We start from the raw sequence: 20,421 nt of genomic DNA, 5'->3' as shown, positions 1-20,421 counted from the left end.
TCGAAGATTCGTTCCAACTTTCTTGAAGTATGGGAAGGGCTGTCTCTGGTAAAGGAGAAGCAGACCAAGAGCGCTACAAACTGGAGCGGTCTGGGTAAATGAATGACGGAATGATTACAAAAAATAAATGCATTAGTATCACAACGATCCGGCGCGACATTTATCCCGGAAGGTTAAGGGGCCGCGTCCACCAGCCAGTGACATCCGGCAGCGGGGAGCGAAGGGGGAGGGGGCGGAGCAGATGACAGAGGACAGGGGAGGGGAGAAAGGCGGGAGGAGAAGGGAGAGGAGAGGGGAGGGGGCGGGCCAAAGGGTTCCGCGCTGGCTCCGCCCTCTTTCCCAGCAGCCTCATTCCCCGGTGCCCCGAGCGGGGCCTTTTCCACTCCAGACGTCCTCCGTGAAGCTTCCGAGCCGAGAGGATTTCTCCTGCTCCTGCGATCCAGGGCTCTTCCTAGGAGGGGGTCGGACGGCAGGATCGCGAGGATGGTGAGTGTTCCGGCCCCGCCAGGGTGGGCGGCGGGCCTGGCCGGGCCGCTTGCTTGTGCTGCGGCGCGGGGGCGGCGGGCGGCGGCTGCGGGGCACGGGCCGGGTCTCTGCACGCTCGGAGCGGGCGAGGAGCTCGGGAAGTGGAAACGTCGTGTCCCACCCGGCGGCCTGCTCGAGTGGCCCCGTTGGGAGGGGCGAGGAAGGGAGGGCGGGGCGGCTCAGAGCGCAAGGCTTGGGGAGTGGAAACATTGTATCCTCTGCCGGGCTTGCAGCCTTTTATGGAAGCTGGGAGGGGAGGGGGCGCCGAGGCTGAGAAAGTGGAAACTTTGCGTTCTATCCCCGACGCCCCGCCGGGCCGGCCCCGCGTGGGGTTCGGAGGAGACGCTTCTTGGAGTCAGACCTCGGTCGAGGCCCTGGGGAGCAGAGGCCGCGCCTCCCGAGCCCGGCCTGGAGGGGTCCTTGGCTCCACGTGGGAGCGAGGCGGGAAGAGCTGGAGCGCAGAGCGCCCCGAGCCGGCCGCGGCTTCCATTTGTCCCAGTTTTACGGCGCAGGCCCCGGCGCACGTGGAGAAGCGTGGCCGGATGCTGCCCGCCTCCCGCACTGTTGGCGCTTGTGGTCCATAGGCAGCCGTGGTGTGAAGAGAGTGCGGGACCAGGTGTTCGGGCACCCCAGTTCGAATGCGGCTCGACACTTTAAAAATCCCTGGTACCTCAGTTTTCTGATCGGTAAAATGGGGATAATAATTAATGCTGGCCCCGCTTATTAGCGACAGGCTGCCGTGGGGAAAAGAGATTGATTAACCCTAAGCAGTCTGGTAAGCTGTTAGGATTTCCGTAGTAATCCGAGGCCCCCACGTCTCTGCACCCTGGCTGTCTCCTTGTGTCAGCCCTGGGCCTGAGGGAGGCCCGTGGGAGGACCAGGGGCCCCAATGGATACATAGTATAGAGACTTACTGTAGCCGAGGCTCATCTAGCATCCCCACCCCACACCCTCAGCAGGTCAGCTCTGGAGGGCAGAGACTTGTCTTTGCATGGCACCTTTGTTGGCACCTAGGGCTGCCAACTAGACAGGAGAACAAACTCTTTCTTGGGCGCCCTGGTTTGGCCCAGGGTCCCACAGCCAGAACCTGGTAAGTGGGCATCCTCCGTATCTGGGCCTGGTCCAGTAGGTTTGGTGGGCAGCCAACAGCGCTTTGGATTTGGAGGCTGAGGGCAGGAAGGTAGGAAGTGGACCAAGATTGAAGTGCGTTGTAAATGTCAGGCTGAGGCCTTTTTGGCCTGGGGGCAATGGGGATCCGCGGAAGGAAGTGGTCAGACCTATGCTTAAGGAAAGGCAGTTGTGGGGAAGGAGGGGTGTGAACTAGTGTGGCTGCTTAGACAGTGATTGGCAGACCCAAAGGAGGAGGGAAAAGAAGGAAATTGATCTGAAGTGGGGCGGGGCAGGAATGGACCGGATGGCCCCGAGACAGAGGACAGCTTTGTAAAATTTGTGAAATGAAGGTTTTGGACTAGATTCTTGCAAAGGGCATTTCTAACTCCCAAACCTAAGAGGAATTGGGTCACAGTCCTGGCTTCTCCCATCCCCCCAGCCTCAGTTTCTTCATCTGCAAAACATATTAAGGATGGGAATTTAAGGTTTTGTTTTTACTTCCTCGTTGATTGGGGGCCCTTATTAAGTCAGAGCTTCTGGTCTAAGGGTCAAGGGCCTCCTTGGGCCACAGGACCTGTGAGCACCCTGTAAGGAGTTTGTCACCCTTGGAGAAGGTGAAAAGGCACCCTAATCCCAGAGCTTGGGCCCCAAGGCTGCTGGTATTCTGGGTGAGGCATTCAGTGCTGTGGCCCATTAGTGATAATTCTTTGGGGGCATGGGGAGCTTTCCCCACCAGGACAGGGCACCTGAGGAATTTCTGTCCCTTTGGCACTTGTCTGTTCAGGATATGATTCACTCTGCTGTGGTGGTCTCCAGATTGCTCCACTGGGGCCTGTCTCCCCACCTGACTGGGGGAGTCCCCTGAGCCTTTGAGAAGGTCTTAGCCCCTCTGCCTCCCCAGGGGGCATTTAGGAAATGCTGCCTATTCCAGTTGCTGAATAAGCACTTCTCCCACTGATTAGTGGCTGGGCCTTGTCCTGGCCTGGGGACTAGAATGGAAGAGGGAATTGGTCCTTGTTGCAAGGAGCTGGCTCTTTCCTGATTGGCACATCTATTCTGTGTTGACTTTCTGTGTTTCTAATCAGGCTGGGCTTCTTGGGAGGAGGTGTGGCGGGAAGGGAGCTGAGAGACTGTCCTCGAGGGCCTGGAGCTGGCATGGCAGGACTATGCTTTGCCAACCTGAAAACCCTCTAGAAATGCCAACTGCTGTGATTATACCATCAGGAGCTCTGGTGGGCAGGGGGAGGGAGTCAGTGGGCATAGGGTATTGTGGGAAGGTTCTACCTTGCTTCCCCACAAGATGCCCCCCAGCCCTTGAACTGTAACTGCTGCTAATGAAACTGTGACCCCAACTGTCTTCCCCTTTCCCAGACTGAGGCTGAAGTGAACCCCAAAGCTTACCCATTGGCTGATGCCCAGCTCACCAAAAAGCTTCTGGACCTGGTACAGCAATCCTGTAACTACAAGCAGCTCCGGAAGGGCGCCAATGAAGGTGAGGCGCTGGCTGGCATATGCCACTGGCCTTCCTGCTTGGGGGGGGGTACAAGGCTGGATCAGGCTGGGATGGGGAGGGGGGGAGACATGATGAAGGAATGAACATTTGGGCCGAACTCTGGGGATACAAATCCAGGGCCACCCCTGTTGTCAAAAGCTCCCATTCTGAGGAGGGGGACGACACCTAGAGCTCTGCCCATGGGGGGAGAGGCCCCGAGGGACTTAAGGGTGCAGCAGCGGGGAAGCTGTTACTTAGATGTCATTTCTAATTCCATTGACAAAGCTTGGAGGGCTTCTCGTGTATCTGGTGGGCTCAATGACTGCGTAGGGCATTTCTCACCCAGACCCTGACTTAGTCCTTAGAGAGGGAAGAGGTCCAGGGTTCAAAGCCTAGCTTGGCTCTTTCCTTTGACTGTTCTGTGTGACCTCAGGCAAGTCAGAGGGTTGTAGATGCAGGGCTGGAAGGGACCTTAGCTCATCCAGTCCAACATTTCCATTTTACAGATGATGAAACTGAGGCCCAGAGAGGTTAAGTCCGCCTCCTGGTAATGGGTGGCAGAGATCTGGGCCTCGGGCTGCTGGCCCCCATCAAGCCCTGGGCCAATGGCCTTTCCTTTTTCTGGAAAATGAAATCACTGGGGGCTTCACCTTTTTTGTATCGTGGGCCCCCGTGGTGATTTGATGGAGCTGCTGGGTCAGTCCTCAGAATCATGTTTTTAAACAAGTGAAGAAAATGCTAGATTTCGTTGAGAGGCTAGTGAAAGTGTCTTTTTTTTTTCCTCATTCAGAGCCCCGGCTGGACCAAGTGGTCCCTTTGAGCTCACTCTGGGGATTCTCCCGTAAGCCTGCAGCCCAGGCAGCTTGGCCGGCTGCCCAGGGTCCCCTCTAGAAGAGCAGGGCACTGGGTTTTCTCTGGGGCCCTGACCACCCCCCTTGGGAAGCTCCAAAGCCCAGGAGCCCCAGTGATTAGAAGGGGGTTGGTCCAGGCTGCTCAGAGAGGCTCTTCCTTCTGGAGCTTTCTTTTTCTTCCCCAGCCACCAAGACCCTCAACAGAGGCATCTCCGAGTTCATCGTGATGGCTGCAGATGCCGAGCCCCTGGAGATTATCCTTCACCTCCCGCTGTTGTGTGAGGACAAGAACGTCCCCTACGTGTTTGTGCGCTCCAAGCAGGCACTGGGCCGGGCTTGCGGCGTCTCCCGGCCTGTCATCGCCTGCTCTGTCACCATCAAGGAAGGCTCCCAGCTGAAGCCCCAGATTCAGTCCGTCCAGCAATCGATCGAGAGACTCTTAGTGTGAGCCTGCTTGTGGGGCTCAGCCGGGGTTCTGACCTGGGAGGGCTGTGGTCACACCATGGTGGCGGGAGGATGGCGGGCAGAGACTGTTCTCAGGTGACTTTCAATGTTAAAACATTTTTACAGCTGTTAGAACTGGTGTTTTTTTTTCTTCCTTCACTCCTTTTCTCAGCCCTTGAAGCTTCATTTTGTGGTATTCGTTTCTGCAGGCTCTGGGGTCACGACAACCCCTGACCTGTGGGGGATGGGGGAGGGAAGGAGGATCCCAATCCTAATTGTCCCCCAGCAGCCAGGGGACACAGCTCCCATGGCAGTCCTCGTGGAGGCACTTGGCCTTATACTGTAGGTAGTATAGGAAGGGAATGCGCATTGATAAGAGCGGGCTACTAAGTGCCAGACACTGGGCCAAGTAGAGTATACAGAGACCAGGCCGTTTTCCACCAAAGTGCCTGGTCACAGGGATGTGAAGTCCCCGCTTTGCCCTCTCACGGCTGTGGGCCCGTTCCCCTTCTGGGTTGATACAGACGTTACCCAAACCTGGAGTCTCTCGAAGTTCAGAGACTCCCAGTTAAGAATCCCTGATCAGGGTCACTGTTGGTGCTAAGAAGCCGCAGCCTTCTTGAAGAAGCCACTTCTGGCCTCTTGTGTGGTCTGCTCAGAGCACTCCGTGTCACAGAGGGCCCCGCAGTCAGTGTTCCTTGCAGGTGTGGTGTGAGCCCAGGGTATGAGACAAAGGGGCGGGAAGGGGGATCACCCCCCGGGACTAGAAAGGTCAAGGACTGGGTCTGTGCTCCCAGTGAGGAGCCTCCTAACCCACGGAGTTCTCTCCTCTGCAGAGAAGGGGCCGCTCTGTCCGCTCCCCTGCCTCCATTTCTTTCTGAAGGCCAGGGCTGGGTCCAGATCCTTGAGTCTACAGGGGCGGTGAGGGGAGAAAAGGGAAATGCTTTCAAATGACTTGTGAAGAGTAGGAGAGAACCCTGACACTGCCTGGTTCCAAAGAAAAGCAATTCTCTTTATTGGTAAACGAGGGGTGAGGACGAGGGTCCTGGGCCCATCAGGCCTCCTGGAAATGCTGCTTCAGCAGGTCCAAAAGCTCCTGCTTCTTGGTGCTGCTGGCCTTCAGCCCATACACTCGGCAGGCCTCTTTGAGGACGGGCACTGTGAGCTTGCCCAGGCTCCCCTTCTGAACGTGGGCCCTGAGCTCCTCCTCGGACAGCTCGAGCTTGGGCTGTTTCTCTTCAGGACCACCGCCATCTGTTAATGAAAAGGGTGAAGAATGAAAGGATGCTGTGAGCCACAGCCTGGCCAGGAGCCTCTCCATTACAGCCACTGCTGTGTGCGATGCCAAGGAGAAAGAGCCAGCTGACCTTTGCTTGGGGGGAGGCAAGGGGGAAGCAGATGGGATTGGCCAGAAATGTCATGAGGGCCGGCAGGGGTCACTCAGCTGCAGGGGAAGCCTGGGGCCACACCAAACAGGACCCCTTGTAGGAGTTCTGTTTGCCTTTTACTTGAGCAATAGGAAGCTGTGGGGTTCTTGAGCCTCTAGAGGAGCCCCCAGACCAGATGGGGGGAGGGGAGAAGGCAACAAGGGCAGGACTGAGGTACAGGGGTAGGGTTACAGGAGGGGTTTTGAGCAGAGGAAAGTTGTGGGGGAAAAAAGGCCTCAAGGCATTTAATAAAACTGACCTGGGAGTCTCTCACTAGGTCAGAATGTCAGCTGGGCAGCTAAGACGTATAGGCTCGTGGGCTTTAGAGCAAGAAGCCAGCCAACATCATTCATTAAGCACCTAGTGCATGCCGGGCACTGTGCTAAGTACTAGAGCCAGAAAAAGACAAAGGCTCCCCTTGCCAGTGAGTGCCCCTCTCTCTATGCTCTCACCCTTACCTCTACCTCTCGCTGTGCTAATTAATCATCAGAGAGAAGACTGAAGGGCTACATGTGAATTCAAACGAAATTATTTCAAGCTCAGACACAAACCTGAGAACTACTGGTCTCCCTGAAAAATATGAGGAAACAGTGAATTATATTTCAAGAAATGTAATTTTAAAAGCTTTCAAAAACAGCACCTACTACGTGCCAGGCACTGTGCTAGGTTCAGGGATAAAACCACCTATGCCCTTGAGGAAATGATACTCCACTGGGTCACACAAGAAAAATCAGAATTCCACAAGGTTTTTCTTCTGGAATATGAAAGGGAAATTTGGCCTTGAAACCGCCTCTGCAGCAAAGTGGAGGCCACATCTCAGACCGATCCCTGGTGATCCTCAGGTGGGAATGAGGGTCACACTGCAAAAGATGAGAGAGCAGGGGTGGGAGGAAGCAGGGGCATCAGCTGCAGAAGGCAGGGTCTGCCCAACACGCTGGGCCAGGTGTTCACACGATCCAGGAGACCTGAAGATGCCCGCAGGGGGTGGTGCTGGCCTGGGGTCCAGTCCCAGACTGCCTAGGTGAGCCCTCAGTGGCCCAGAAACCTCTGCAGAGCAGCCATGATCTGTACAAGCAAAGGGGTTTCCTTACTCAACGGTCCACCCCAATGAGAAACCAGAGGTCAGGACAAAGCCACGTGCCAGGTGTGGGGCTGGCGAAACAGACCCGTCATGCGGAAAAACAGCCTAAGGAGTACTCTGGGGTGAGAGGCACAACAGGCAAACAGGCGGCCTCACACACAGTCAGCGGGCTGAGCCTCCAAGGAGGCCGAGGGGAGGGCATCAGTGCAATTCGAGGCAGCCAGTGTGGCTGGGACAGAGGGCATGAAGGAATACAGGAAGGAGGCTGAAGGCAAAGGGAGTCCATGAAACTTTTTGAGCCAGGGAAGCAGATGATCAGACTGGTGCTTTTAAAGATGACTTTGGCAGCTTTGTGAGGGAAGGACTGCAGGAAGAGAACAGAGTCCAGCTGGGGAGAAGCTATATTAGAGGGAGACTGACCAGAAGCCTGCATGGAAGGAGAGAGAAGGGAGAGCCAAGGGTAACCCGTTTCAACAGAAGTGTCAGAAATCTGAAGGAAGAGGAAATAGAGAGCTGTATTTTGAACCCACGGATGGGCAGAGTCGATTACAGCCTAAGGCAGCTGGAGATGACCCCGGGCGGCCAGTGCCAGAGCAGCGAAGCACAGGAGAGAAACGAGGCCTTGGGAAACGCCAAGAGGGTGGGCCCAGGATGTGGCCCCGATGACCCTTGAAGAGGAGGAGAACGAGGAGACTTACCTCTTCTCTCTGCGACGTGAGGGGAAAACCAAAGACTGGCAACCAGAGCCAAACAAGACTGACCCCTCAGGGCACCCTCCGTCCATCACTTCCTGCCCTCTTGGTTTCCGGCCAGTCCCTTAACCTTCACTGACCTCCGAAGGCTGATAAGGCAGGAGCAGAGCGGCCCCCAGACCTCACCTGGTTTCCTCTTCGCGGCCTTCTTCTCAGGGCTGTAGTCAGGGGGGTAGACCAGCTCCTTGAACTCCTCCACCAGGCTGCCCAGTCTGAGATCCATGGCTTCAACCTTGGGCACTGCAAGAAGAGAGGGAGGTGGTGGGAAGACAAGAACATGGCCTGGGAGTCCAAAGGAGCTGTGCTGGAGGGCAGAGAGGGACGTCAGGAGCCTGCTAATCCAAGCCCTCCCTGAGCGGGGTAGGAACCTGGGGCCCATAGTGACAAGGACTGGTGGGGGGGAGGGGCACAGCATGCGGGCAGCATGTGATTCCAGACCCTGCCTTGCCACTCTATACTGGTCCACACCCTCCATTTCAAAGGTTGTGATTTGCCCAAGGTGAGTAAGTGGTGAAGCCTAGATTAGAACCCAGGCCTTTGGACAGTCACAGTGCAATGCACCACACCCTGATGTCTGGATTCTTCTGCTGCCCCCTTTCAGGGCTAGACTGAGCACCAAGTGAGGGCAGGTGCAGCCCTATACACCTCTATTAATGGAAGTCACTTCTGCAAAGTGAGGGGAGCTGAGCCATCCCTACGGCCCTTTCGCTACCCAAGGCACTGGGATCTCACTGGTGCAGGCAGCCCTCTCCCCACAAGTGGGGGCAGTGCCGTGCAAGCCTCTGGGCTTGGTGAGACCAGAGCTCCCTAGGGGCCTACACACAGAGACCTTCTAGTTTGTCCCTAGGTCATCTCAGGGGGCACTGGGCTAGGACATCACCCAACCCACCCATCAAGGGGCTTTACAAACCCGAGCCCCTAAACAGAAAATAAAAGCATTAACGTTTTCAAGGCAGCCCCAAAGTCTCCATGACGCAGTTGCAAATCTGTTCCCTGGGCAGAGTCAGAGACCAACAGCTAGTGTTCTGTGGTCATCCCCACAGAAAGCGTTATAGCCGTGACCACAGAGGAGGGCCAGACCTGCAGGCCTGTTCTGCCCACCATCCCTGAAGGCTGACCATCCAGCCCTGCAGGGCTGGGCACTGAGCACAGGATGCCCAACATGACCTGGTGTGACCCTCGGCACATCACAGGTTACACATGACAGCATCTCTTACAGGGAAGAGGAAGCCAAGGCCAGGGAGGTAAGATCTGGGCCTGCAAACCACAGCCCTCCCCAAGGCAGGGCGCCCTCTCTTTGGCTGCCCAAGGGCAGCACGGACTTGGGCGAGGCCGAGGCTACGTCCCTGCAGCAGGCCCTGCTCCCTCATCTGTAAAATATTTGGAGGGGCTAAACCACAGGGTGTCAGAAGCCTACTCTCATTCTAAATCCTCTGACTGCAAGGTGAACGGTCTGATTCAACGGTTCTCTTTACCCTACACTGCCACGTTAGGCAGTCATTCAACCAGTATTTAATAAGTGACTACTGCACTGTATGCTACGTGCCCAGGGGCCAAAGGCAGAAAACCAAGGTCCCGCCCTCATTCAGATCATACTCTTAGAAGGAGGACAACACGCAAACATACAGGGTAGATGAACTATATCAGAACCCAAGGGGCAAAAGGCAGACTGAAGCAGACAGCCTTGAGCCTGAGCTGGGCAGGACTACGGGTCATCTTGTCTTATAGGTGAGGGAGCCCAGGCAGGAAAAATGACTGCCCCAGGTGCTGAAGGGCCAGACAGAACGCCTCCCTCACCAGCCAAAGGCCATGGTTTCTGTAGCCACAGACTCTTTTACCAGAACAAGCATCCCACGGAGGAAGCCTGGAGACAGGCCACGGAACCCCTGGCCCCGTCTCCAGCCCTTCCCTCAGTCCCCTAGCAGAGGCCAGGCCAGGCCACTCTGATCATAGAGGGATCCCAGAGCAAGCATCACAAAACCCCGCTCAGAGCCTCCCGCATGGGAGAAGCGCAGCGCCTTACGTGTGAGGTCTGGCACGTGCTCGGGCTCCATCAGGTCCAGGGCCAAGGCCTCCAGGTTTCTGAAATGCTGCTGCAGCACAGGGTTCTCAAAGCTGTCGCTCCTAGAAGCCAAAGCCCAGCCACAGGCCACGATGAGCAGAGACTAGGGCCAACGCACAAGGGTGCCCAGCCACATCCAGCCCTGAGGTCTTGCTGGGGGTAGGTGGCAGAGGCGCCAGGGTGGGGACAGGGGGAGATGCCCCCCAGGGCATCCCTTTTATTGCCCCTCCTCACCCCCGATGCAAGTAGGCAGAAGCGCCACTTAATCACCGTGTGACCCCAAGCAAGCCAATCACTTCCCTCTGGGGACCAGCCAGGCCCAGGCGGACAGGACGCTGGTCCTCACAGGAGGGGCAGAGGAATGGAAGTGGGCAGGTGGCCCGCAGACCCTTCCGCCATTTTGGTCTATCTGAGAAAGGGTGGAGGTGACCCCGGCTTTGCACCCCACTCCCATCTGCAGCAATGCTAAAGGGGCCAAGGCTAAAAAGTCAGGCCCCTGGCCCAAGATGGCCCAGACTCTGCACTCTTACACTTGACCCTGGCTCTAATTGTCCATGATTATGCTCTAAAAGAAACCCAAGCCTCGTTAACAGCAGCAGCTGCTTCTCAGAGGCCTGGACTGACAACAACGCCGCCCTTCTCTGTAGGACCCCACAACTCTGCTCAAGCGAGGGGGCAGCAATGGCCCCTAGGACAACCCCTGCAGCTTCCGGGTTGCTCATGTGGTTACGTGGCTTCTCCCAAGTGACAAGAAAATGGGCAGCTAGGTGGCGCAGTGGACAGAGCCCTGGCCCTGGAGTCAGGAAGACATGAGTTCAAATTTGACCTCTGACACATAACACTTACTAGCCATGTGACCCGGGGCAAGTCACTTAACCCCACTGCCTAGCCAAAAAAAAAAAGCTTGGAGCAGCTAGGTGGTGCAGCGGATAGAACACCGGCCCAGAAGTCAGGAGGACCCAAAGTCAAATCTGGCCTTAGACCAAATACTTGACACTAGTTGTGTGACCCTGTGCAAGTCATTTAACCCCAACTGCCTAAAAAAAAAAAAAAAAGGCAAAGTGACACGAAAATGGCCCGGCAGACGTCGCTCCCAGGGATCCCCAGGCTCCTCAGCTCTGCCTGCCGGGCAGCACGTCAGTGAGGGGCAGACAAGAGGTCCATCACTGCCAGGCTGGCCGCCCCGGGCCCACTGCCCAGGCACCGCTCCTCTCGAGGTGGCCCACACTCACCGGTACTTGAAGCGCAGTCTCTGCACGATCGCCTTCATCTTGTCCACCTGCTCCGGGTTGGCGGTGACTTTCTCAGTGAAGGGCACCTTCCGTTTGTCATCCGCATAAGGCAGGAAGACCAGCTGAAAGCCTGCGGGCATACAAAGCAGGGTCCCAAGTGCAGTCTGCCCAGAGCATCCCGGGCAAGGTGGAGAGTGACGTGCCGAGCACCTCGGCCAGAAGAAACGGCAGATGAGGGAGCGGCTGAGGCCAGGCTAGCCCCAGGGAAGCATGGGGGCCGGGGGCGTCGCGTCTGCTTACCTGGAGGCGTCACCTGGACTCTCTGGGCATCCAGCTCCTCCTCCTGGGGCACCAGGGCCACAAAACATGGGGGGCTGTTTTGGCGGGGGGTGTATCTGCACAGTGCCAACACCTCCTTCTCCAGGCACTTGGTGAGTAAAGCAGCAAACAGTGTTGTACTTCCTGGGGAGGAAAAGCCCTAAAGATCAACATTTCAAATGATTTGCACAGCTGTGCTCCTAGGCAGCTGGGCCAGGAGTCAGGAAGAAGGGAGTTAAAATCTGGCCTTCGGCACTTAATAGCTGAGGGAACCTGAGCAAGTCACTTCACCGCTGTCTGCCTCAGTTTTCTCATTTGTAAAACAGGGGGTAGTAATAGCCCTTACCTCCCAGGGCCATCACAAGGATTTTATGGGATCTGGGTAACATGCATATTAGCATAGTGCCTGGCATACAGGAGGCGCTCAATAAATGCATCTTCCACCTCCCTGCCAAAAGGTGATGTATTTAAAATCAGCATCCCAGGGTAAAGGGCAAGGTCAGGAAACCCCCAGAATGAGTTTATGGGTAGCCTGGGAAGCCTTGTTTGAAATGCTGCAGAATGGAGGAGACTAAAAACTCATATCGTAACAAAAGCGTAAAGACCCACAACGTGGGAAGGCCGGAGAGGCCCAGTCAGAGCCAGGTGCCGCCCCCTGGCCCACAAGGGCAGACCTAACAGGCAGATCCAGGCACACCTTTCCAGTCACTCTGGACATCGCTGCGAGAAGGGCTTACCCCTGGGAGAGGCAGGAGGGAAACAAGTGAATGTTCGAGAATTGAAAAAATAAAATAATTTTTTAAAAAGTGACTCAGTTAAAACTCAGTTTCCTTTACCCGGGGGTCCACGTCAGCATGAGCCTCTTTGGCGTCAGTTCAATGGCTTGTAGCCCTCATTAGAAAGAAGAGCTAGCCTGGGTCCTGACGACAAAAGCGTCATACACACACTGAAGGACGAAGAGCCCTGGCTCACTCTGTAAACTAGGGGTTCTTTTAAAAAAAATTTTAATTAAATTTTATTCTTTTCAGACAATGAAAATCTGTCTGCTCTCGTTCCCACCCCGCCTCACCTCATCTGCATCGAGGAAAAAAAGGAAAATGAAACTCCTGCTGACAAACACGTGTAGTTAAATAAAACAAAGGCCGGCACTGGCCACGTCCAAATCAAACCTGTGTCCACCTGCCCCCGGAATCCATCGCCTACCTGGAAGCACAGCGTTCTTCCGTGGAGTCCACCACCTTGCTCTCTATTCTGAGCACCGTATCTCAACACAATTGTTTTCCTTTGTAGGCCCATCTATTTTCTTTCATTCATTTAAAAATGGAATCCCATGACCCCAGAATGGCAAGAGCCCCCATGGCTGACTTTATGGGCAGTCCAACCCCCTCGCTCACCATTAACCAGGGATTCCTCTGGGTACACAAACAGAGACGGTCTTAGGAAATGGTGCTGCTTCAGCATAAACAGAGGCTTGAAGCCAATCAGAACCAAGCCGGGCTCATCAAATCTCTTCAGCTCCTCCGTCTCCTCCTTCTCCATCACAATCTGACGGCCTCCATAGACCTGAAAGAGCAGCAGCCTCATCAGGGAAGGCCCAGGAGCAGGACGAGGCCCATGAGCCGCTTCCTCCATCATCAAACTCCATACCACGCTCAGTTAACCCGGCCCCAGCTTTGCGCAGCTGGGAACCAGAACGCAAATGACTGAAGGAAATCCTGCTTTGGCTTCACGTGCACAGGCTTTCTTAGATGCTTGAGATGAAAGGAGACAAGCCAGGATCAAATAATATCATGAACTGTGCCCAAAGGGCTATAAAACAGTGCATGCCCTTTGACCCAGCAACAGCACTTCTAGGGCTGTATCCCAGAGAGATCAAACAAATGGGAAAAGGACCCACAGGTACAAAACATTGATAGCAGCTCTTTCTGTGCTGGCAAGAACTGGACACTGAGGGGATGCCCATCCACTGAGGAATGGCTGAACAAGCTGTGGTATATGCATGTAATGGAACACTATTGTGCTATAAGAAATGATGAGCAGGCCGACTTCAGAAAAACCTGGAGAGACTTGTATGGACTGATGCCGAGTGAAATGAGCAGGACCAGGAGACTTTGTTCTCCTCCTCCTATGCTGCTGCTGACTGCCCCGACACCAATCCAAACAAGGCTCTACTCCTCCCGGATTCATTCCTATCTCAGCCTGCATTTGCCCAAATCCCACATACTGTCCCGTTCCTCTTATGGAAGGCCACATTCCACTTAACATTCTTTCATCTTTGTACTCCAGGGTCCCCAAATCCATTTCACAGATCAAAGAGATGAAGAGATGGAAAGGGACACAGCCCCAGGGCTAGAAGCAGTAGTTCTACACTCAGCTCTGTGCTATCAGCCTCTGCTTTGGGCCACATTTAACCACAAAAGGAGCAGAGAGGGCTGGGCAGAGCGGGGTTCCCCTAGCAGACCTGTACCGGGCCCGGCTCCCCAAACACGATCACTAGGGCCTCGTCCTTCAAGTAAGCCACAGGAGGGCTTTAAACCTTCGCACCCAAGGAAGGACGTGGACTTGGCAGAGCCATACCCCGTAAGGATCAGGGAGGCCATCTCCAGTGGAGACGCCTGAAAATTCAGATTCATTCAACAAACCCGGATTAGGTGCTTGGGGGTGCGAGGCATCACTGCCAGACACTGGGTTACGAATGACCCTGTTCAACACCCGGGTGAGAGCAAGGTGGTTGGACCAGAGGACAGCGAAGATCTTCGGTGAGGTCCGACGCAAGCTGCCCTACTGAGAGAGGCCAGCTCTCTGAAGACCAGCACTCCAGTACGCCCTTGCCCACCCCGAGACAACATCACTCCAGGGACTAGATCTCAGTTTTACAGCTGGGCTGGAACAAGCCAGATTCAGGATGGAGGAGACACACAGTATAGGGAAGGTAGAACTTGGGGATTCATTTTCCCTGACTATGCATGTTTGTTTCAAGGATTTTGGTGGGTTTTTTTTTCTTTTAAAAAGAAGAGAAAAAGGAGCAGCTAGGTGGCACAATGAATAGAGCACTGGCTCTGGAGTCAGGAGGACCCGAGTTCAAATCTGGCCTCAGAGACCAAACGCTTACTAGCTGTGTGACTCTGGGCAAGTCACTTAACCCCAACTGCCTTAAAGAAAAAAAAGATGACGAAGAAGAGAAAATACCTGTGATAGCTCAGCCTTCATGCCACTCCCCTTCCCCCCCCCCACAACCAACATCCAGAAGCACGGAGGGAGGAGTTACCTGGGCCCTCTTGGTGTCGCTGGGCAGAAGCAAGCTGCCAGTGTCTACGTTAAACGTTCGGGTCTTGGTCTTCACCTGCTCATTTGTTTCCCGGTAAAGCCTGATAGGAGAAGGCTTGAAGGCCTTCTGGACCATGTTAAAAATGCCAACAGTCAGGGCTACATCCTTGCCCAGCTTGAGCTTCAGCCTGAAGAGAAAAAGCAGAGCCAGAAAGGACTTAACGATAAAAAAAAAAAAGGATAATAGCAGCTAGCTTTTCAGCATCATTTTAAGATTTGCAAGCTGATCTGTAAATCTCATTTGATCCTCACAACAACACTGGGAGGTAAATGCCATTATGATCTCCATTTTACAGATGGGGAAACTGAGGCAGAGGTTCAGTAACTTACCCGGGGCTACCCAGCTAGGAAGTGTCTGAGGCAGGATTTGAACTCAGACCTTCCTGGCTCCAGGCCCGTCGTTCTATGCAGCTGGGCACCCCGTGTCTCGGGTTAAGAATGTGGTGGGGTCCCTCCTTGACAACTCTGCCTGTGTCCCATCCCACTCACCAGCTCTGCACCAGGTGTGGACAGTGCTCTGCTGGGAGCATTTTTGGGGAGCCCACTTTAAACACAGCACTTCCCAGAACAATGAAGCTCCTGTCAGGCTTGTTCCTGCATGGAGGACAAGCTAACTTCCAGGAGAAAATGCTTCAAGGCAACATGAGGCAATGTGGAGAGAACAAAACTGTAAGGCACAGGACCCGAGTTCAAATCCTGAGACCTAGGAGCTCTGGACAGTTCACATAACCTCAGTCTTCTCATCTCTAGAACAGGTTCAATACTAAAGTGAACCCTCCTTGGGCTGTGAAGAAAAGAGCTTTGTAACCGCCCCGGGAGGACTCTGGAGTCTAGTGAAGCCTGGTGAGCAGTATGCTCTTGGGACAGAGGACTTCCCCACCTGGAGGGCTCTAGGTTACCAGGTACGGACTCTCCAGTGAAAAACATCACAGACCAGGGTTAGGGGACAAAGACTGAGAGGTGCCCCAAGCCCCTGCACCCACACCAAATCTACCTTTTTTACTCTGTGGTCCTTCAAACCTCACGTCTACCTTTCGTGAAAGAAAAAGGGACGGACAGATTGCCACTGTCTTTTTGCTTCAAGGCCAGAGTTTGGGGAGGGAAGATGGCCCAGAGGAAACACAAACCTAGCCATGAAGAAGTTCGAAACCGCCCCCAAAACTCATGGAATCGCCAGGAAGCCCCAGCACTCTTTCCCAATAACCTTCCAAGGTCTGATGCCCAGAAAGCCTGGCCCACAGCTTAGAGCACGTGCTAGCAGGGAGGCAGGAGGAGAGGCCTCTGACAGCAGCAAAGACCTCCAGGTCGATGGAATGACCACTTCAGGCTGCCTTAAAGGTTCCCCTAGAGAGGGGAGGTGATCAGCACGGTCTGTGTTGGGTCTGACACAACAGGAGACTGGCTTCTTTCACCCAGGAAGGAGAAATGCCGCCTCGGTCCACCCAACAAGAACAGCAGACCACAAGACTCGGAGAGAATGTCTTCGTCAGAGACAGGCCACGGGCTGACCACAGGACGGCTCGGCAGAGACGGACCCCCTCTGGGGCCACCTGCGGCCTCACCTGGCCAGAGCGCGCTTCCGGGTCTCCTTGGCCCGAACCTTCCTCAGGAGGTCCTCCAGCTTGCCCGACTCCTCAAAGTGAACCCCGAGGTTCTCGTCCTCGGCTAGGGTGATGATGTCCCTGTAGAATAAGGAAATGTCAAACCCCCCAGGCTTCTTCAGGTTCATAAGGTCGAGGAAGATACCTGGTGGCAGAGTAGAAGGAGGCGGTGAGGGCAAATTAGTACCTGCCACCCAGAACCCCACTTTCCCGCCACTAACCTCAACTCTGCCTTTTAAAGGGCCGCGTTAAGCACGGAGGTAGGAGAGCCTCGAAAGGATCGCTCTGAGCAGACTGTGCCCTGCAGGTGGAGCAGGCCTAACAGACTGAGTCCGTAAGCTTCTGCAAGGCAGGGAGGTTTTCATTTTTTTTTTTTTTGTGTATCTCCAGAACCAAGCTCGACGTCCAGCACACAGTCAGTGCTTAATAAATGCTGCTGAGAAATTCCTCCTGCGACAGTATCTTATTCAAACCCGCCAACCCTGAAATGCAGGACTTTTACCCGCCCTCTCTCTCAAGCATAGAAACGAGTGCTCTCATTGAGCCCGATCCTCTATGTGCCAGGGCCCGCCCAGTGGGGGCCATTTCCACAGACCTCTTACCTCCCACACCCTGGACCTCAGTGGCTTCACCCACCTGTGTCCCGGAGGTCACTGGCTTTGGTCTTGGCCCGACTGGCCTTGGCGCTGTCACTGCCATGGGGGTTGTCGTCATTGGTGAACAACATGATCCTCTTGTGACTCATCTTGAGCCGGACCCCACTGAAGAGGTTGGCGCAGACCCAGAGGGCATCGCTCAGGGAGTAGTCTGAGCCCTGGCCGATCAGCTCCTGGAAGCGTTTCTCTCCCTGCTTTCCCTTAAACTGGTCAAGCTCAAGGATTCGCTTTGCACCTAGGTGTGGGGGCCAAAAGGAAGAGGTCAGCAGAGAAGGACTGGGCGGGCAGCCCTGAGTTAACAGGGCACACGCCCTCTGTGAGCAGGGTCTCTGATCCCCACCCTCAAGGGGCAGGCTGCTTCCTCCAAGCCCAAGCCCAAGCCCTCTCTAAATCCTACGCCGAGTGTCCAAGGATTCACTTTGAAAAAGGGAGAGAGAATCCTATCGAAGGCAGGACATCGACTTGTTTGTAGCCTTCCCCCTCTGTTTAGACACGGATGACTTGGAGTAAGATTTACAGCTAGAGGGGACCTTACTCATCTCTGTGCAGAGTGGGGAGCCGAGGCCCCAAGAGCCCCAGCTCAGCCAAGGCCAGACGAGTCAGTCTTTGAACCCGGGTCCTCAGAGCCCCTGGGCCCCCCATTCTCCCACACAGCAGAAACAGCCTCGACTGTCTCAATGCGTCATACCTGGGGTATCCAGCTCATGGAGAACATAAACATTTCTGAAATTCACCGAGTTCTTGTCTTTGTCGGTGCCATAGAAGACCACGGCCAGGAGGTCTCGGTCACTGCTAATGATCTTGCTACTGTACACACTCTGGATGCACTGGGGGAAAGCAGAGAGAGGGGACACCAAGGGAGAGTTGCGGCCAATCTACTCATTAGGCCTTTACTACAGGCAAAGCCTGCGGCTGAGCCCTGGGGACACCGAAAGAAAAGTACAGAGCTCGAGGGACAGAAGCAAAACAGACAGATGCCAATCACAGAAGAAACCCCCGAGCAGAATCCCCCTGGCTGGGGGCACCTCATGGTCTGTATTTCACAGACTCTCCGGGGGGAGAGGGCTGGTCTAGCCCATCCTGGGGCAGGTATGCTGCATCTGCAGCAGCCCAAGATGTGGTCACGGGACTTCCCCGGATGCCTACCACCTCCTGGGCAGCTGAGACCAGAGCAAATCGGGCACCTTCTTTACCTTGGGCAACTCCTCCTAAGATGGAAGGGCGAGAAAGGGTGGCGACAATCCTGGACAATCCATGTGGCATGAGCCAAAAAACCAGACTAACCCAAAGTCTTCCTGGGAAGGCAGAGTCTACTACAATTAGAAAGTCAAGGCAGCAGCCTGGTTCCCAGGAGGTTCTAGTTCACGTGGTCATTACAAAGCCATCAATCTGCTGGCTTTCCAGCCATGGCCCACATTCCAGGCTCCCATCTGATTTTATGCACTCCAGGAGGCCACGCGCTCCCTGCCGTTTGAACCTGAAGTCATTCTTCACTTAGGTAATGAGACAATGGATCTGGGGTGGGGGAAGGAGGGAGAACAGCCCTAGATTGCACTTTGAGAACTCTAAAATGCAAGGCCAACGTGGCCTACTTCGACTGTCATCTGCTAAGCCATGCCTGGCCTGGCCGTGGTTTGTCAGCTCCTCTGTCCAGAGCTAGCATAACAGGCCCCGGGCGCCCACACTGTGGGCTGGAGCATGAGAACACTCTGGGCTCCAGCCCACTTGGGGTGACCCGATCTCTGCCTCATCTTTCCTGGGATTTGCTTCATGCAGACCCCACCCTCCCGTGACTTGCCCAGCATCTCAAGCTCTTCCAGGCACCCACACCACCACACATGGTCCTCAGAGAGCCTTTTGTTACTACAGAATGGCCATTTGTCTTTTTTTTTTTTATAATTTTCTCAAGGTTACCAGAAAGCAGCAGTACAAAGCAGATGAACAAGTGGCTAGCCACCCATACCCCCAAGAGAGCACGCACGCACACACGCGCACACATGCAGCTTTTCTTTTTCCTCTCTCCACCAAGAGTCGTCGTTACAGCGTCATCCAGCATCCCCCAAAATCAACCTTCTCCCTGAGATCAAGTCCCTGTCCATCTCTGGGTCTGCTTTTGGTGCGAGCAACCCTACACAAAAGGAAAACTCCTGGGAACAGAGACAATAGGGCTCTTTCAGGTTGAAGCTGCCACTCCCAGAGGCCTACGAGGGTTACAAGAAAAACACAACTTCCTCAAATCTGTGATTCTCAGTCTCGACATGAAGACACGCTAAAGATGAAATAACAGGCATCTGTCTACAGAGCCTCCTGTCACTGCCCCAGGCTTACAGGCAATCGAGGGTCAGGAAAGAGGAAAGTCACGGCCCCCAAATACCATCTTTTCTCAAGTCTGATCTTAATGAAACACCGGGTGGGTGGAGTTTTTACCAATTTGTTCTACTATTTTTCATCCACAATCACAAATGTTCATTTAAAGATCTGAAACTGCTGAATAAATGCTTCCACGTATACGCTTATCCCTGGGGGAAGGACGCCCTGTCTGACAGGAACTGAGGGAGAACAGGAAAGGCGATGGGCGGAAATTAGGCTGAGACAGACGTCTTCCGCCACACGCCTCCAAAAACTCAGAACAGCCACAACCTGAGCGCAAAGGGTCACAGCAGAAGACCAGCGAGAAGAGAATGCGATCCAGAGCCTTCAGCAACTGCAGCTAGGTGGAGAACTCTCACCCAGAGAAAGGGGAGAAGAGACCATCGAAGTCTTAAAAAAAGATAATTCTGACTACATGAGATCTTAAAAAGCTTTTGCGTGAATAAAGTCAAGGAAGAGAGAATCAGAAGAGAAAGAGTAGGGCAAAGAAAAATACGTCCATCAGATGTCAGTGACGACGGTCTGATCTCCACAACACAGACATCACAGGCATCAAGGGCCGTTCCCACACAGATAAATGTTCAAAGATGTCCAAAAGAAGATCTGCAAACTATAAATGGGCATATGAAAAACGCTCTGCATAATTAGTAATGAAAGAAATGCAAACTAACATCATTCTAAGGCTTCACCTGGTCCTTAGTAAATGGCAGAAATGACCACCGCTGGGAATGCGGGATGGCGGAGCAGCTGCGGACAGACAGACAGGAGCCCTGTTGTGCGGGCTGACTGTTTGGGATCAGAATCTGAATTATACAAATACCGAAACCGTCCGCTCCCGACGACCTACCATACATCCCGAGGAAGTCAAAGATGGGAAAAAAAGGGCCAATATACACCAAAACATTTAAACATTATTTTTTGTCAGCAAAACACCAAAAACCACGTGGCTGTCCACAGACTGATGAAAGGCAGGAAAAACTAAGCACCACGAAACAAACGTGATATTACTGTGCAATAAGACATGACGAAGATTTCAGACGGTTTACAGAACCGCAAGGATATTTGTAAGAACGGATGCGATCATCAGTCCCAAGAGAAATTACACAGGAGGACCCTAACGACCTATGTGACAGATCCCAGAACGGAAGGTGACCTCTGAGCAGTGGAAAAAAT

General features: G+C 54.2%; 2 protein-coding genes across 3 annotated transcripts in view; one reads left to right on the top strand and one right to left on the bottom strand.

Moving 5' to 3' along the window:
• Positions 1–260: 260 nt before the first annotated feature.
• Positions 261–4,557, top strand: SNU13 (small nuclear ribonucleoprotein 13). Its single transcript, XM_020982737.2, has 3 exons — positions 261–486; positions 3,007–3,127; positions 4,164–4,557. Exons 1-3 carry the CDS (start codon positions 484–486, stop codon positions 4,424–4,426), a joined length of 387 nt encoding a protein of 128 aa, XP_020838396.1. The 5' UTR covers positions 261–483; the 3' UTR covers positions 4,427–4,557.
• Positions 4,558–5,413: 856 nt separating this feature from the next.
• Positions 5,414–20,421, bottom strand: part of XRCC6 (X-ray repair cross complementing 6) — a 21,091-nt gene continuing 6,083 nt past the window's right edge. For both annotated transcript variants that reach the window (XM_020982727.2, XM_020982725.2), the window contains exons 4-13: positions 17,567–17,705; positions 16,859–17,113; positions 16,184–16,367; positions 14,563–14,749; positions 12,689–12,857; positions 11,277–11,438; positions 10,977–11,106; positions 9,706–9,806; positions 7,809–7,922; positions 5,414–5,676 (exon numbers count right to left, since the gene is read on the bottom strand). In XM_020982727.2, the coding sequence (XP_020838386.1) occupies positions 5,477–5,676; positions 7,809–7,922; positions 9,706–9,806; positions 10,977–11,106; positions 11,277–11,438; positions 12,689–12,857; positions 14,563–14,749; positions 16,184–16,367; positions 16,859–17,113; positions 17,567–17,705 (1,641 nt within the window). In that variant the 3' untranslated portion in view covers positions 5,414–5,476. The remainder of the gene's footprint in view (positions 5,677–7,808; positions 7,923–9,705; positions 9,807–10,976; positions 11,107–11,276; positions 11,439–12,688; positions 12,858–14,562; positions 14,750–16,183; positions 16,368–16,858; positions 17,114–17,566; positions 17,706–20,421) is intronic.

The sequence above is a fragment of the Phascolarctos cinereus genome, unplaced genomic scaffold, assembly GCF_003287225.1.
Source record: "Phascolarctos cinereus isolate Bilbo 61053 unplaced genomic scaffold, phaCin_HiC Scaffold_1;HRSCAF=81, whole genome shotgun sequence".
Classification (NCBI taxonomy): domain Eukaryota; kingdom Metazoa; phylum Chordata; class Mammalia; order Diprotodontia; family Phascolarctidae; genus Phascolarctos; species Phascolarctos cinereus.
This window is presented reverse-complemented; position numbering and strand designations above follow the sequence as displayed.

What these genes read in the sequence shown, in the direction of transcription:
- SNU13 (XM_020982737.2), top strand. An exon ending in CCGGAAGGGCGCCAATGAAG is followed by an intron (nt 3,128 to 4,163) that starts GTGAGGCGCTGG and finishes TTTCTTCCCCAG; the next exon opens with CCACCAAGACCCTCAACAGA.